The sequence below is a fragment of the Dysidea avara genome, chromosome 7 (genome assembly GCF_963678975.1).
Source record: "Dysidea avara chromosome 7, odDysAvar1.4, whole genome shotgun sequence".
Classification (NCBI taxonomy): Eukaryota; Metazoa; Porifera; class Demospongiae; order Dictyoceratida; family Dysideidae; genus Dysidea; species Dysidea avara.
The window spans coordinates 31,125,826-31,143,534 of record NC_089278.1 but is presented as its reverse complement, the minus strand read 5'-3'; the positions used below and the strand labels follow the sequence as shown (position 1 = coordinate 31,143,534).

The following is a 17,709-nucleotide window of genomic DNA, read 5'->3' as shown; positions in this document are numbered from 1 at the left end:
CTACTTGACATGACTACTACAATGAAGTGGTCTTATTAGAGGCGATCTTATTATACAGGTGGCCTTATTACAGAGGTGGTCTTTATTAAGAGGTACCTGTTAATATGAAGTTTTGACCAATTTTAGTTTTTCAGTTTCAGTTTTCAATTTCCACTGTTTCCAATGTCCCATAATGATGCAAAAAAAGAAAAAGTTGTCTGGATAGCTAGTTCTGTTTAAAGGTGCTTAGCACTTCACTTCCCAATCAGAAAAAATTACTATGAACTTAGCTAGTTGAGAATACAAGTCTACAGACTATTTTTCCAGTATGCTATAGCTATGATAGTTAAAAAATAAGGCAATAAATTAGCTACATACTCAGTTTGCTCTTAGATGATAATATCATTGGTTGAGAGATTGTTCCAGAATTCAGTATGTGGGGGATATCCATCACACTTATGGCTTGGGGATTTAATTTATAAGAATAAGTTAGGACCACATTAACACTGCTACTGTATAAAAGCTTACAATAAAAATGCTGTCAATGCACATGCATTCATCAAGTTGCATACTAGTAATGACACACATGGCTCTATGTCAGATAAACATAACTATATGTGTATGACTTGCAATTGGTCATAACCCTTTTACCAATAACATTTTATCTTGGCAACATAATTGGACCCCTCTGCAGAACTAAACCATAGTGTTTGCTGCACTGTACCAGTATTACATTGCTTGTAGCTGAATTCAGTGACATAGTTTGTTGCTTGCTACTAGTATTAAACCACAGTATAATTATAGTGTCGTGATCTACTTAGAGTTGATCATTTCAATAATGTCGCTGAATTCAGCACTGGGGGAACATCAGCAAAGCAAAGCAAATATCTGACACTTTGACATCTTTAGCAAGTAGACATTAATTTGTTTGGCACTTCTTGATATTTAGGAGAGTTTGTAATACAGTACAATAACAAAGGTCCCTTGTGAACATAGCACTACACACTCAGCAAACACATAATGAATGGCAGCAGAAAGGTTAAACATGCACCTTGCAGCATTTGAATAATCTTTTATGCTTCTTCCACCCTTTAGCTTATTAAGCTGGGGTCAAACATTTTCAACCCACCAAATCAAGTAATGTACCTCTGACAACACCTATAGGGTTACCATACTACACATGTGTGTATAGTCCTTCCGGATGGCCCCCTTAAACCATCTTCATGTAAATCAATCCCCCCTTAAACCATCTTCATGTAAATCAAAGTCCATGGACACTGAGTAGCAGGGTACTAGTAGCTACCAAAGTAGTACAGTAGAATCTCGATTATCCGAGCAGTATAAGTTACTGCTCTATTAAAGTATTTCGTCATTAGGTGAACGTTCTATTAGAGTAAGTGTATATTCTTTGAACAGAACTCTATAAATAAATGGGTTACATTTATCCAAATAAATTCACTTTAATATCTGAACACTTTAAGATAGAACTGGCACACAGGCATTCAGATAATGGAGATCTAGTAAGTGGTCACCCTACCTAATACACCGGAGATTTGGTGCAAATATGTCACATCGTATCTATATATGTAGTGCAAAACTATTTTTGATATTCACACCTGAGAGGTATAATTAAGGTTACGGTATAGTCACGGGCAATCATTCAAAATTTTGAATGCCTATCGATATTTTTTGAGAAGCCCATGAAACCAGTCTAGCAGTGTGAAAAGTTTTAAATGAAGGTGAAGCCCTTCATATTTAATGTTTTTATGTAGCTACAGTGTAGTTTGAGGCAGGTGGAACACTACAATTTGTTGTAGTAACACAAGTAAGCCAGCCCGTACATCGCTCAGCTCCAGCTGTCACTACCTTGTTTTTCCGCCGCCAAATACAGCAAAAGCTGTAGGCTCTATTGGCTTTTCTGGGGCATAGTGATACTGTATATTAAATTTGTTAGGTCCTGTGGAAGCGTTTTTGGCATGTTTCTCCCCAGTGACCGGATACAAGCCTTCAAAGAGCTTGTTTCACCCGAAAAAACTACTAAAAGTTCAATAAAACGTCTATACTACCAGTAACTTAAAAATCGCTTCCACAGGACCTAGATATTATAGTTGTTTAGCCACTCGTGTTGAAATTATTAGGATTCAGTAATCTGTTAGTCTGGTTTTTGGCGGCGCGTTTTTATAAAACATCGCTCTATTGTAGACCACACACCCAAGAACAGTCGTTGTTCTGTAGTAAAAACAAACAAGCACAATTAGTTGTATTGCTAACACAACACAGTTGTTGAAGGTTTTGTAATTTGTTCCGCCCACGCATTTAAAACTATTCCGTAACCTTAAGATATATGAAATGACCATGGGCATGCTACTGGCACTGTGTATTATTCTACAGAAAAATGTATTGTCTATAATTATATTCTGCTCATCTATAGATACCCTAATACAGCAGTCACCTTAAAACAATAAATGTAACATTAAAAATTATACTGTGATAAATTACTGAACCATATTAAATTTTTAATGGATCTAAAATTTTCTGGAGGAGGGGGGTGGCATACTTCACACACCATTATTATAGGTGGCCCAACATTCTTAACTGCCTCAAGCCCACTAAATTCTCAGTGTGCTCTGAATTCTGGACATACTGTGGATATTCAAGAGCATCTCATCAATCATTTGCAGTTTTGTTTCAAGGAGTGGTGAGCTTTATTTGCTTATGCTGGTGAAGAGCCCTATGTAAACCTAGACCCTGCACAACATGCAAGTAGAAGGTATATTTGACTAGGAGTTTGAATTGATCAAATCTGGCAGTAGGGGTCTTGGGGCACACGCTGTAGCCTCTTAGTATTAAGGGTGTTTGAAAATTTCATAGAATAAATGTTTTAGTTGCAGTAGTCAAGTACATACTATACTGAAATTACAACTTATATTATTTTTAGCTATTTTCAGAATGGTTTTCAAAAGTACCAATAAAGAATTACATAATATATAGACACAACTTCAAGGAGCTGATATGGCAGGATGTGTGACAAAATGACGAGATATCAATGCGCACATGTCAAGAAGATGTTTATTTCTAGCTCACATTTTCTCTTTATATAAAATTTTAATAAAATTGTTTCGGATGTTCTATTAAAGCATTTTGACTGTAGCAGCTTCTAATCTTTGTTCTTAAATAAATTTTACCATTAATACACTGTTAAAATGAAGAGTAACCACAACTCTCAAGGAGTTCCCAGTGTAGGGAGGATTTAACACCCCTGGAGAGTAACCATTACTCCAAAGGAGTAACTGGGGAGTAACACATGCTCTGAAGGTGGTGTCACTTACTCTTCAGAGTAATGGTTATTCTCTTCAGAGTGTTGGTTACTCTCCATGAGGTGTTAAATCCTTACTACACTGGGAACTCTCAGAGTGGTGGTTACTCTTTATTTTTAACAGTGTACTTAGAACAAATTTGCCATGCCCTTCTCTTTCTATCTCTTCATTGTTACAGTAACACAATTTATAAGCCCAAGATGCAATTATATCCAGTGTATAGCTTCTACTATCTTCCTAGTTAGTACATAGTGAAATATTTGAAGAGGTTTGTGCTTCTTATTAATCTGCCATTGCCATTTAATCTTCAGATACTCTAGCTGCACGCACAGTCATTATTTTATCACATGCCACCATAAAGTCTAAGGGTGTGAAATTTTCAGTGCAAAAAAAAATTTAGGGGATTGCTACAGTAGATTAATATTTTTTTTGGAAAAATGTGTTGACTAACATACATGATACATGCAAGTTTACTAGCATTGCAAATTTGTGATCTTGCTCAACCTCTTTCTCATGAAATACTTATAATCTATGCAGCTCTTCTGTGCTCCATTTGATCTCTACCTATGTACTGCAATATCTTGATTGTGAATTCTTTGTGCACAAAGTACATACAAAAAGGGGGGAATGCGGTGTAAAGTTGTTACAACAATTCTGTTCTTACAAAAAAATTATCTTAGACATTAATTTGTGTTTCTAAACTTTCAATTATCCTCCACCTAATTGATATTGCTACTCTGACAGTTTAAATGCAGTAAAATATTAAATTGATTACTTTAGAATACAAAAAACCTAAATATATATGCGATAAATCTTTCTTCAGTGTACAGTAAAAAATTTCAACAAAAACTTCTTCACTTCGTAATATTGTAATACATACACTAAATTGCTCAGTGTAACAGAGCACAATAACATTGTAGAGATCAGATCCAGGACATAACCTGCAAGTGTGATATCATTTAACTTCTCCCTATAAATCTCACATTCAGGTTTGTAACCAGCAATGGAACATCTGAAGTATTCATAAAAATAATCTGCTCTTGTACTTGCCTGTTGTAGTACCACAGTGAAGTATGCTGATAGTATGACAACTACTAAAATGTAATACCAGAAAAGGAAGAATAGTTTTGTTTCAGGAGTGGAAGAAAAGCCAGTGCAGAAACTCTTTAATACTGTTAAGAAAGTACTTGACTTGGGTGATGATTTTTCCTCTGATCTGGCTGTATTTAACTGGTGATTCTGTAAAATTAAAGACTTGATGTGTATTATTTTAATGGTCTTCTGTAGCATTTTACTACCACAACAACGTTACTACGTACCGAGTAAACATTTTATTCTATTTGTGCACTATGTCATTAAAATTTTTTTTGACAATAATAAAAAATCATTATCACAAACAATCAAAAACGGCTATATTAAGGCGAAGAGCGGCAACCATGCAAACACAAAACAGCTGAGCACATTAAAGAAAATCCAATATGGCATCGAATCCAGCAAAGCGTGTGACTGTAGGACTTCCCTTGGCGGGTGGAAATGCATGAAGCCAACTTCTTAAGGACAACATCAGCAGTTGGTCCACAGCCACCAGCAGCTGAAAAGACAAGTGGTGAGAAACATCCCATCTCCACATCACGCACCCGCTGGTCATAAGCCCTTCTCTTTTGCTGCTCATTATGGGGATAATAAGTTGACACTGGTTCTGATTGATAAGATGGGGCATAGGGATTGAATACACGTACATCAAAGTAGGCACGTTGATGTAGAATACTCCTAAAACAATGAGCAGCAATATCCAAGCGAGCACCATCATCTGCAACAGCACTACAATAAGATAGGCTCTCACTAGTCAAAGGTTGAAGGCCAGGCTCAATGCAAACATCATGACAAATCTCCTTTAGCAAATGAGCAATAGAATCACAGATTTCATTATGACGGGCAAATAAGAATCTTTCCGAGGACAACTTAAGGCATGCTCAACAATAAAGGAGACACCACACATGTTCTATATGTTATTAAATTGAATATAAATACCATTGGTATGGATGTATGGATATCTAGGCAAAGTTTCCTAACAAGAGCTTCTCCCTTCTACCTCAGCCTTAGTCTATGTAATTATACCACGTAAATGGATTTGGAGCCACAGTCATGAATTTTAAGGAAATAAACCTATTCTATCTCGTACAATGAGCAAATATAGAGATATTTACAAAACTATTATGTTGTATACTGATATAATAATTATTATATCAGCCCCTGGAATTAATCACAGGTACCATAATATTACAGTATATATAATGTAAGGGAGTGGTGAAATGATGTACTTAGACTCTATTTAGGCTGTTTTGGGTGGGTAATAAATCTCATATACTCCACCTTGTTTTCTAATATACTCCACGCTTTCAGGCACAATATAACATATGTTCAAAATCTAGGTTTATCCAATCAGTATGCATTGTTCACGTGCAGTGATTTAACGAGCACTATTATTTTGTCACATGAGGACGCATAGTTGCCATGGTGCTAGTATTATCGCAAGAAAACCAGCCGCTTTTGCCGAGCCTACAGCAATAACAGCCGTGAATGAGGTAAGTAATCTGAGTGTAATGTGAAATAGAGTCTAAAGCAGTTATACGGGCACAATGTGGAGTCTATGAAATTTATAAACCTGAAGGCCCGGGCTGTAGCGCACGAGCGAAGCGAGGGCGCTACAGCCCGGGCCTTCAGGTTTATAAATTTCATAGACTCCACATTGTGCCTGTATAACTATTATTTAGCTTTGCATGTATATATAGTTTCATATGGGTTTACGAGTTGACTTTATTGTGTTGCAAACTAAATTGAGGCTGCATGGATTTTCAAAGACTGGGCTAAAAAACCAACCTAAATTAAAGCTAAAATCATTCAGTTTATAAAATTTTAATGTTTATTTTGTGAAATTAGTCTTAGAGTAATGCTTAAAACATTCAGTAAAAATGTATATTTTGTGAAATTAGTTTTAGAGTATGTAGCTATCATACAGTATGGTAGTTATGTTATATAAGGGATCACAGAGGTTTGGGTCTTTCTGGCCAAAAAATCACTCAAAAACCAGCTTCACAATACATCCTGATGCATTGGCAGTATTGTATGGTTAGGTATAACCAAGCCCAAAATTGCCTTCAGTACAACCCTAAATGCTTCCAATAGACTGTTACAAAATTCTTTTAAAAATTATTCAATGGAATTTTCTACAGACTAACTGCCTACCTGCCTGCCTTCAGGCAAGTGTAAAACAATAATGGTAGGCCTGATTTTTTAACTGTTGGATGTCGCTTCATCCCATGACGTGTCTTTTGACATACCACAGTATGTACAATGCACGTATCATGGACTTACCTTTGCCCAATTGTCCTCCTTTGTGTCCCATTTCTTTCTGCTGACTGCCCAAGGTGTTGATTCGCGGTAGTGCGATGTATGGCTAAACGGAATCGTTCATATTTTCTATGGAAATTGGATTGATTGCAGATATGCATTTGATACTGTTCTTCATTTGTAGTGCTGTGTAACAAGCTGAGCTGAAAGCAAAGCGTAATGACCACTTCACGTTTGAGTCGGTAGTATTGATAATTGACGCATGAGTTTAGATGAAAACAGTAACTCTGGTGCCATCCTTTTCTTTGATGAGGTATGCACAGGCTCACCAGTAGTAATAATGTTACAAAAAAGTAAACTAACAGTATAATTAGGAATTCTAAGTTTGATTAGGGATCATAGAAAAAAGTAGGGAAACAAGGGAGGCCACCAAAATACTATAGTGAACATTTAATCCCTAATTTAGTCATGGATATAGGGATTAAATGTTCACTAGTATATCTGCAGGTGTAAACGACCTCCCTTGCGTCACTACTTTTTTCTGTGATCCCTAACCAAACTTATAATTCCTAATTTTTCCTTATATTTGTATAAATGATAAGATGTACTGTATACACGTTAGCAAAATATTTTAAAGTATTAATTTTGCATATACACACTACAATAAATGCAGATTCAGCAGCTGGCAAGAGGAGGGGCACATCCAGGCTAAAATTAATGCAGATGATTAGTGAAAAGCTTACTAGCTATACTAGGCCTCAGAGATCAAATTATGCTCCAAATTTTTCATCATTATTCTATTCCAAAAAACTCTCATTATACTCATTATTCCCAAAATGTGTCTGGGTTTTGGAAAGTGATCCAAATTGCATATTGGAAGTTTCGGGATATAAAATGAAGAATTCAAGTCAGTATACTTGCCAAGGATAGCAAGCACATGTATGAAATTTACACAAGAGCTACAGCAAAGTAGTTTTACGAGTACTCACAAAGGAGTGGAAGGAGAGGGGGGTGGTGGGGTAGGCAAGAGATACTCATGGAGGCAGACCATGATTGCATGGAGAGAACTTAAACAGCTGTCATGGGCATCTCCAGGAGGGTTTCTAAAGTTTCTGGAAACCAGTCATGTTCAGATTGAGAATTGAGATACTCTAATAGAACAATCAATCACCCTAATAAAGCAGTCACAGTATTTAGAGCAGCAGTGTAGCAAGCTATGTAGCTAGCTATGTAGCTAGCTATGTAGCTAGCTATGTAGCTATAAATAGGGACTTTTTGTACTCTATCAGTGATATTAATCCATAGTTAGTGGAGGGCAGTTATTCTCCGCAGGCAGTTAGCCACCGTTTTTCTTTTGGTCTTCACCAAAAGTCTAGCTACGTATGCTCTTGATCAGAAACCAGTCACTAAAATCCTGGAGTTGCCTATGGCTGTGCATGCACATGAAAGAGGGATTAGCCCCAAATGCTCATGCTGGATCCACCAATGGTGTGTATGCATACTTTTGTGTAACTTACTCGACGTAAAATCCAGAAAGCTGTAAATGACATACTCAATCCAACTGTTGCACCAATGGCAACTGGCAGTTCAAAACTATGAAAGAAAACACTCAGGTTTGCAGGAATGCAGAATTCTGGTGGAAACGTGTTAACTTGGTACTTTGAAGTTCCAACAATAACAGCTCCAGGCAGGGAGCCTAGTATTAGTACAGTGATAACTTCTATTACATGACAAGTTGTAGAATAATCCTGCATAAAATTCTTGGCTTTAATTGGAAAAGCCAGTGCAAACAGTAGGTGTGACAAGTGAAACAACCAAATTCCTATGAAATACAGAATCCCAGCATGTAGGATAAACCCTAAGGAAGATGAAAAAATAGCAGATCATTACACTGTATATACATGTAATCCAGTACGCTATAATTATTTCACAATGTTTAAAATAAATAAATAAACAGGTTCACAATAATACAGTACACCAAGGGCTAGTTGGAAAATGCTAGTTGTGATTGATTTATAGCTGTACATTTCTGTGGTGCAGCTTGCTTTTTCAGTTTGCTAGTTTCATTTATTTACAACTAATCCAAATCCAATTCATGTGATAGTGCGGCCCAAGGATGGAGTTGTTTACAAATCAGATACAAACCTCATGGGTGTGTTATAACTGATTAAGCAGCGTGCGCAGATCAAAGGCGCCCATTTGTAACAGGAAAGGAACAAAAAGGAAAGGCTAATATTGGCTACTGCTGAGCGCCGTGTGCAAGGAACAATTTTATTGTCTTGATGTTCAGTCAATTCATTGATAGCTAGTTTATTCATTGGTAGCATGTTTCCCATGCACCAGTACAAGGTGCCATAATGATGCCAACCACTCCAGCCATCAACTGCTTTATAGATGGGTGTAGGTGAAGTGTCTGATATTAATTGTTCAGTGGTACAGGGCTATAGTCTTGGCTAGCTTAATTTATTGACAAACTAGCGTGTGGTAAACAGATACCAACTCAACCCAGAAGTTGTACCTTCCCATTCATTCAGTGCTGCGTGTTTATTCTTTCCAGAGCGCTTCATCTCCTTGATGTATTAGCCAAATTCATTGCCTTGTATTGTGACTTCCTGGTGATTGATGTCTTTGAACTAATTAGTGGCCAGACTGTATGGCCAAAAGGAGGTACTTAGCTAACTATTATTTACAAACTGATTTATATCTGATTTGTAACCCTGGAAGCAGCCTTTGATCTGCCCACGCACCATACAGTAGGACCGCGATTATCCGAACTTCGATTATCTGAATCCTCGGTTATCCAAACAGTAGTAATTTGTCAACAGGTGTATGTTCTATTAGAGTAATTAAACAGAGTCTGTATATAAATCAACAGGGTTCATTTATCCGAACAAATTCACTTATCTGAACATTTCAGTGATTCAGCTGGCACACAGGTGTTAAGATAATGGAGGTACTACTGTACTACAAATGTATACAATATGCATACCATGCAAAAACACTAAGCCAAGCTGAAAAATGTAGCCTTCAAATACCTGGATGAAAAAGGTTGTAAATCACCAACAAATGGGTGCAATGATGTTAGGCTTTTGAAGGCCGCACCCTTTTTACAACTTGCATGTTTTTGCATGGATTCACTCCTTTCTGTATGTTACCGTATAGCGCAAAATTTTGGCGGTGGAAAACATTGGCGAATTTGGCGAATAATTTTTCCATTCGGCAAAGTTTTACCCTCCAAAGTTTTAGCCTTAATTGTGTCTGGTGCGGCCGCCCCTTCGCATAAAGAGGAACCCGGCTCGAGTCCACTCTATGCGGAGGGGTGACCGCGCCAGTCGCCATGCAGACTAGCTATAGTATAGGTGTTGCGTGAGTTAACGTTAGAATGGCTGGTATTCTGAAATACTTTAAACCTGTGCCGACTCCATCATCGTCTTCTCCGAATCTTCCTGATCCAGATGGGCCGCTCAATAGAAAAATTCCAGCTAAAGCTATTGAATTGGCTAATGCAAAAGTTACAGAGGCGACCAAAGTGCCACGTGGTCGTTCGCCATATTTTTATCTCACACCAGGTCAACGATACGAAGTAGGCAAGCGAGCTGCAGAACATGGCGTAACAGCTACTCTAAGGTATTATGCTGAGAAATATCCGAAACTTCCTCTCAAAGAAACCACAGCAAGACGCTTGAAAGATTTGTACAAGGACACATTGAAACCTAAGGCGAAATCAAAGAAGGCCAAGCCGAAAGATGAGGGCTCCGATGTAGCCTCGGAAAATTCTGATGAAGAGCCCACGAAAGAGACAGAACCAGAAGAGGTAAAAGAATTGCCTCGTAAGAAAACAGGGCGGCCTTTGCTGCTAGGGGCTGATATAGACACCCAAGTACAGGAATACATCAAAGATGTAAGGAGGCGGGGCTTAGCCGTTAATACTTCTGTAGTCATTGGCAGTGCACAAGGTATTTTGTTGTACAAAGATGCAAATCTTCTTGCAGATAATGAAAAAGGAGCTGAAATTGAGTTATCAAAGGACTGGGCAAAATATTTACTGAAGCGGATGGGGTTTGTGAAGAGAAAAGCCTGCAGTAAAGCTAAAGTTGATGTTGAACGGTTCAAAGAAGTGAAAGAGGATTTCCTGTTAGACGTTAAGAACATCGTTGCCATGGATGACATTCCTGCAGAGCTTGTGATTAACTTTGATCAGACTGCTCTTAATTATGTACCAGTTACTCCCTGGACAATGGAAAAGCAAGGAGCAAAAAGAGTTGAGGTAGTGGCTAAGGATGATAAACGGCAGATTACTGCAGTATTTGCTGGGTCAATGTCAGGAGATTTCTTGCCACCTCAATTAATTTATGAAGGTAAAACGACTCGATGTCTGCCTCAATATAAATTTCCTTCCTCGTGGCACATAACCCATTCAGATAACCATTGGTCCAATGAATTCACAATGAAAGAGTATGTTGAGAAGATTTTGGTACCTTATATAAACAGAAAACGAGCTGAACTGAATTTATCATCCAACCAACCTGCATTGCTCATTTTTGATAATTTCAAAGCACAGACCACTTCTTCTATGCTTAAACTGCTTGACAGTTACACAATCAATGTTGCTTTGCTCCCTGCAAATTGCACGGACAGATTACAACCACTTGATTTAAGTGTCAATAAGGCAGCAAAGGATTTCTTGCGCTCCAGGTTCCAAGATTGGTATGCTAAGCAGCTGTGTTCTCAGCTACAGGAAGAGTCAGAAACGCAAGCAGTAGATTTGAAACTATCCACAGTTAAGCCATTAAGTGCTGGATGGATTGAGTCCATGTACAATTACTTCAAGACTAAGCCTGAAATAATAAAGAATGGGTTCAAAGAAGCTGGGATCACTAACTACTTGACGTCTGCAGATTCTGTTGCACCAAACACTGCTTATAGTGCCTAGCATATAATGACATTCTGCTGTAACTTTAATCTGATTAGTTTCAATTTGATTATATACTAATGACAATCAATTGACATGTATAACTAGTGTAGTTTGGTCACAGTGTAAATAGATTAAGACTGAAATTATTTACAATATACTACAACTCAGTATCTAAAGTGTTCTGCCAACATTACGTACGTGGGAATGGGGAAATACGATGCTTGTTAAAGCAGTTGATCAAATGTGCTCTCATTGATTCTTGCTTCAGCTGTAATTTGCTTAAATTTATCCCAAATGCAAGAGCTGTTGCAAAAGCTATGGCAAAAATCCCACAGTCAGTCCCTCCCTTCTGTTTTTGGGACTGCGAGACTGTTATCTTGAGCTTCTCTGACCCTACCTGGAACAGATTAGCAATCACATGTTCTGTTTCCTTGTCACAGTATTGAAATAATGAATCATAAACTCTGACTTCACCAAGCTGACAATTCAATGTTGTGGCAACTATCCAATGGCGTCTGCCTTTACAATGTATGATCTGGACTTTGTTCCTGACTAAACTTTCAGTCATTTGTAACCGTCTGTCTTGGTATAATGTCGACACTAAACCATTCAGTTCCGAAAACTGTTCTTTCAATAGTTGCTGTGCAAAATTAATCTCAATATCACACAACTCTTCTCCCATTATGATTCTTTCTGTGTCAATACACTTAACCCTTTTCCTCAGAGGTGGCGCTTCTTCTGGACCTTCATTATGCTGCTCAGGTACAATTACAACAGGTAATTCGCAAGGTTGCTCTGAGGAAACCACAAGTTCCTGTCCTTGATTTGCAGCTGCAGGCAATGCTTGTTGATTGGTAGGTCGAGTAGGTGCACAAACTTCAAACACTTCCACTGACAGTGTGGACTGGATCAGTTTCTTAGCTTTCTGGCATTCATCGGCGTTAACGGACTTGAAGATTAATTTACAAGGTATTTCTAGACCACCCTGAGGCAAATCCGAGGAGTACCTTCGAACTCCATTAATTATACAAATGAGCAATCCACCTCTCCTAATAAATAACGAGCAAATCGTCGATATTCTTCTTGGCACATGACCTACAATTCGGTCACTTCCTCCTATTGCTTTCTTCACGGCCACAGCATACGGATCGTGACTGTTGCCAGGCTCACGCTCACATCCAAGTTCCTCGCCAATTATTGGATCATTCCATATTAGTTGGTATTCATGGTATCCGCGTATCATAGATTCCACAGAAAATATGAAGTCGAAACCCGCCATGCGGATGCTGCAGGATCAGTTGAGCCAATCACACACTCTATTTACTTCCCACCGTCACGTTACAGTCCCAGCTACATGACCTGTAAGGATATGAATTTAATATAGCTATAGTTATATTCATAGAGGCACAAAGGTTGTGCACAGCTGTTATAGTTTTGATACAGACTAGACCTCGCGGCTCGCGGAGCGAGGGTGTGGCTATACCACACTATAATATGCGTTGGAGTTCAGGTTCTCCGTTCGGTGTAGTGAATGTTACGGAGAATTTGGCCAGGCTCGACTGTTTCGCTAATGTTTTACACTTGGATAGTCAGTGGAGCATTTCGCCAAAGTTTTTTTCGCCAATACCATTTTTTGACGATTCGCCAAAGTTTTACGCCACCAATGTTTTGCGCTATACGGTATACGTATAGTATATTTGAAAGCTGACCCGTTTTAATAAAACACAACACTCATAGAATGCTCTAAACATCTAGATTTGATTATGAAATTATGAACTCAGTAAAATTAATTTTAACCACATGCAGAAATTTTATTTAGTAGAAATGAAGTGAGCTAAACAGTTGCAATTGACAGCAGTGGTTTAGTGGTGAAGGGTTTGGGAATTAGATGTGGAGGTCCATACCTTGTACAACTTTTTCAACAATTTTCATGCACTTTTTTTCAAGTTCTCAATAACTGTTCTATTAGAATAGTTCGACCCCTGATTTAGACCAGGTTGGGTTTCTCCTTGAAACTCTGTAACTGTCACTAGGCATGACAAAATATTGATCCTTTTGATGAAAATAATCATCCATAGCTCTGTGAATGTTAACCAGATTCTTACCAAACTTTGTATGTATACTTCCTTAATACATCCTTACTGTGCACCAAATTTCAAGGTGAATTAGCATTTTATCATGGCTTTTGTGAAGTCTACAAAAAAATATCTCTGTCATCCCGTACAGATTGGTTAGCTACACACAGCTCTGTGTATGCTATCAAGACCTGTGAGGAGGCTTAAAACCTGTGAATACACAGTGGCGGTGGAAGGGAGGAGGTGGTGGGGGAGCTACAGGGGCTAAAGCCCCAACTTTCAAAAAGCAGGGGGCCAATAAATGTGTTTTATGATGTCTTAAATCATATCACGTGATCAACATGGTATATGCTTGTAGTAGTACTACTCACCTTGTACTTGACAATATCCAGTTGGAGATCTAATTGCCTCCAGTAAATTGCGATCAGAGCAAAGAAATTTTGAATAACCAATTAATAATGGTATTATAAGGAATATCACTGCAGGAAGATATGAGAGCAGTTAAAATGTGGCATGGTTGTAAAACTAATAAATAAATAAATAAATAAAACTTCAATATAATCATTATAGCATAGGGTATGCACAGTGGGCACCTACGTACATACACAGGAGTGGATCCAGGGTTGACAAAGGCAGGGTAGTAAGTATATGAAGCATGGGGCCTGTGGGTCACAGCTCCCAGAAGCTAAAGGTACTTAATATATAAATTATGTTTCAGGACTGAAATTTTTATGTAGAGCAGTTTGATGCACAAAATTAATATATATGTAAATAATATACTCGGAGAATTCTTAGGTGCTATACATGTGGTGTCTATTAGAGTATTTGACTGACTACTCTATTAGTGTATCGTGATCCTCGATCTTAAAAGTTTTGCTGTATTTTTGGGATTTGTGTGTGTGTGTGTGTGTGTGGTGTGTGTGTGGTGTGTGTGTGTGCGTGTGTGTGTGTGTGTGTGTGTGTGTGTGTGTGTGTGTGTGTGTGTGTGTGTGTGTGTGTGTGTGTGTGTAGGGGGAGGGCACAGTCCCACTGTGCCTCCCCTTAGATCCATCATTGGTGCATGCATATATTCATGTATAGTCCTGGTTGATTTATACAAGTGTCAATCAGCTTATATATTAAATAACCAAGATGAGACACAGAAAAATTAAGGAAGGTACTGTACATTTTAGATATCATGTTTGTAAACAATCAATACAACAGTCTTTACAAGATAACATCACTCTTTTACACAACAACAAAAAATCTGTGTAGCATTTTTGTAGCAATGATCATGACTATAGTAATTGCTGTAGCCTAGTTTCCAAGACTACGCAATGCACATGTGTTCATGCATCTTACTTGGAAATTACCTATTATGTGTAAGGACATACACACACATATATTATACACATACACAAAGTATATATATATATATATATATATACAAACATGGATTTTTTAAACTTACAAACTGAAACAACCATGACAGTATTATAAACGATGTAAATTTGAGGAAACACAAACCTGTAGAGTGCAAAAATTATGCATTAAAATCACTGATATTATTTTAACATTGTTACCACAAGATGCCATTACATGCTTTTATTTGAAACAAATGATAAAAACATCCTATTAGCACTAAAAAGGTGATGCCACAGAGCAGTACTTATGTAGTGTTTTTGAAAATTGCTAACAATATTAATGATCTACACATATGACATTATGAACAATATTTAAAAACACAATATATTAGCCTTTTACTGAGTGTAAGTATTCACCTGTGCCTGTATATTTACAAGTACTTGCATAAAATGCTTCTGGAAATTTTATCCCCACTGTGCTGTTCAATGTCACTATCGTGCTTGCATTATATGCCGAAAATATTCACAACTATATTTTCACATTCATGCATGAATACTGTATTAATTAAATATAATTTAAGGTATTAACTTCAAGACATTGTAATACTAATGATGCTCTTAAAGTCCTTTTCACATTACAGTCGCAGACCATTTCACATTACAGTCGCAGACCATTTCACACCTGAGCCAGATCGATCATAATGCATATTCAATCCGGTTATACATCAATCCACCTCGAGAGAGGTGAATCGGCAAGACTTATTACACATTAGCTCAATTAACAAGGGGGAGCCGTACAGTCTCCAGATATATATCTTGCCCAAAGCATGGCTATTGTGCCATACTATAGCGATGGCATACCTAGTATTATACTTGGCTTGCAGAAGTGATACGGTGACCATGAGTGAGTGTCGAAAGAATAGTGTACCATTCTGAAATCATTGTGCCCGGTACAGGTTTCCTCATAAGAACTATCCAGCTAGTTTCTTGGCACCCAACGTTTTGTAAGTGATACTAACAACATTCCTTGTTACGAATACTTTCGACTCCAAGGAATATGAAGAAGGTAGCTCTTACAATGACCAATGCCATTTAAATTTTCATTACAAATCAATTAATTAATTAATTCACGTGTTATGAAAGTGAATTGAATTCAGTTGCTGCACACATAGTGTGAAATTAGTCAGGTTCACTATGTCAAAAAAAAACACTTCGTTCAAAGTTTATGGGGATTAGCAAACCTATACATTTTTGGAAAGCTTAGAGTATGAGGAATCTGAAAATCAATTACATTTGCACAGATTCCTGCAAGGTCAGCTTTTTTTAAATTCCAAAGTGACAGCTAATAAAATAAGAAAATTATATCAAGTTTAGTTTGACATAAAATTTAATAAATGAACTCAACAAATTCTCTAGTTGTCTAGTGACATTTTTACACCTCTATTCATTAGAGATGAGACAGTTAATCATGAATAATTGAAAGTTTTTACAAAGGGAATAGAAGAACATCTATTATACTGCAATAATTTCAGGAATAATATATAGTGAACAAATATTCTGGGTATAACTGGTGCAAAGTAGCTGCGTATAACTAGTGCAAAGTATAATTTGACTTCTACTAAAACGTTCAAACTGAAAAAAAAGCTGAAAATTTAGATACTCTAATAAAGCAGTCACTTATATCAAGACACACGATAGTGTGTCGTGCGGCCCAAGAAGCCGGCGCGCCACACCGTGAGTATATTAACAGGAAGAAAGAAAACGCAATTTTCACACCTATGTAGCTCTGTGATCTGTCACGGAAATATCGGTCCGAGTAAATTCGGTCCGGCTGGACCGATTTTGGATACCAAAACTGGTCCGGCCGGACCAAATTTGGTTGACCAAGTTTAATCCAGCCGGACCATTTTTGGCATCCAAAATTGGTCCGGCCTGATTAAAATTGGTCCGGCCCAAACTTGGTTGGCCACATGCACTGGACCCTAGACCACTTGGACCAACTATAGTTTTGGTTAGTCCGCGGGTGTACCAGGCATTGTGTGGACAGGTCTGTGAAACGGCTACTCTAGGAAACACTACCACTCGTGTTACATCTCACTATTAATCTCCCATTACAAGTACATGAAACCTTACAACCACAATCATTACCTATATGTGTCAATTACAGGAGATCATGTGTAGTGCATGCATAAGTCTGCGTGTACTATCAGTGTTACAGGTCGGTCCATGCTAAGTTTTTTTGTGACGGATCACTGCAGCCGACTTAGCCTGGAAACTATATAATGAGTAGTGTAGTTTCGTTTCCCAACTTGATTTAGCTACGGAAAGTGCATATTACAGTAGTACAGAAACTATTCTATGCCGTAGCTATATATGCAGCTGAACACACACTACACAGTCGCAAAATTAATGCTGTTTTAATTTAAAGCAGTGTGAGATGATAAAAGTCCTGCATTCTTCTTCTCCATGTCAGTAGCTAGCTGTCCAAGTGGGAACTAGAGGTTTTCTTCCGGCATCAGTACATCAACTCAAATGCATGGTCAATACTACATGGACTCATGGTGTGCATGCAATGTTGCATGCAAAAACACACATTAGCAGAAATTCTTGAACGCTCTATTAGAGAGTTTTATTATAGTAATTTTGTGGATTTCAGTTAATTGAAAGTAAACCAGTAGCTTACTATACCACGATCCATTAGAAGACTACAAAATGCACCATAAGTGGTA

At 37.7% G+C, this 17,709-nt stretch overlaps 1 protein-coding gene across 1 annotated transcript; it reads right to left on the bottom strand.

Annotated features, from left to right (window-relative positions):
* Window positions 1-3,873: 3,873 nt before the first annotated feature.
* On the bottom strand, window positions 3,874-15,137 carry LOC136261848 (uncharacterized). The gene is made up of 4 exons (XM_066055927.1): window positions 15,088-15,137; window positions 14,009-14,116; window positions 8,165-8,505; window positions 3,874-4,535 (listed from the first exon to the last, which is right to left on the bottom strand). The coding sequence occupies exons 1-4, from the start codon at window positions 15,101-15,103 to the stop codon at window positions 4,116-4,118; spliced, it is 885 nt and encodes a 294-aa protein (XP_065911999.1). The 5' UTR covers window positions 15,104-15,137; the 3' UTR covers window positions 3,874-4,115.
* Between the last annotated feature and the right edge of the window lie 2,572 nt (window positions 15,138-17,709).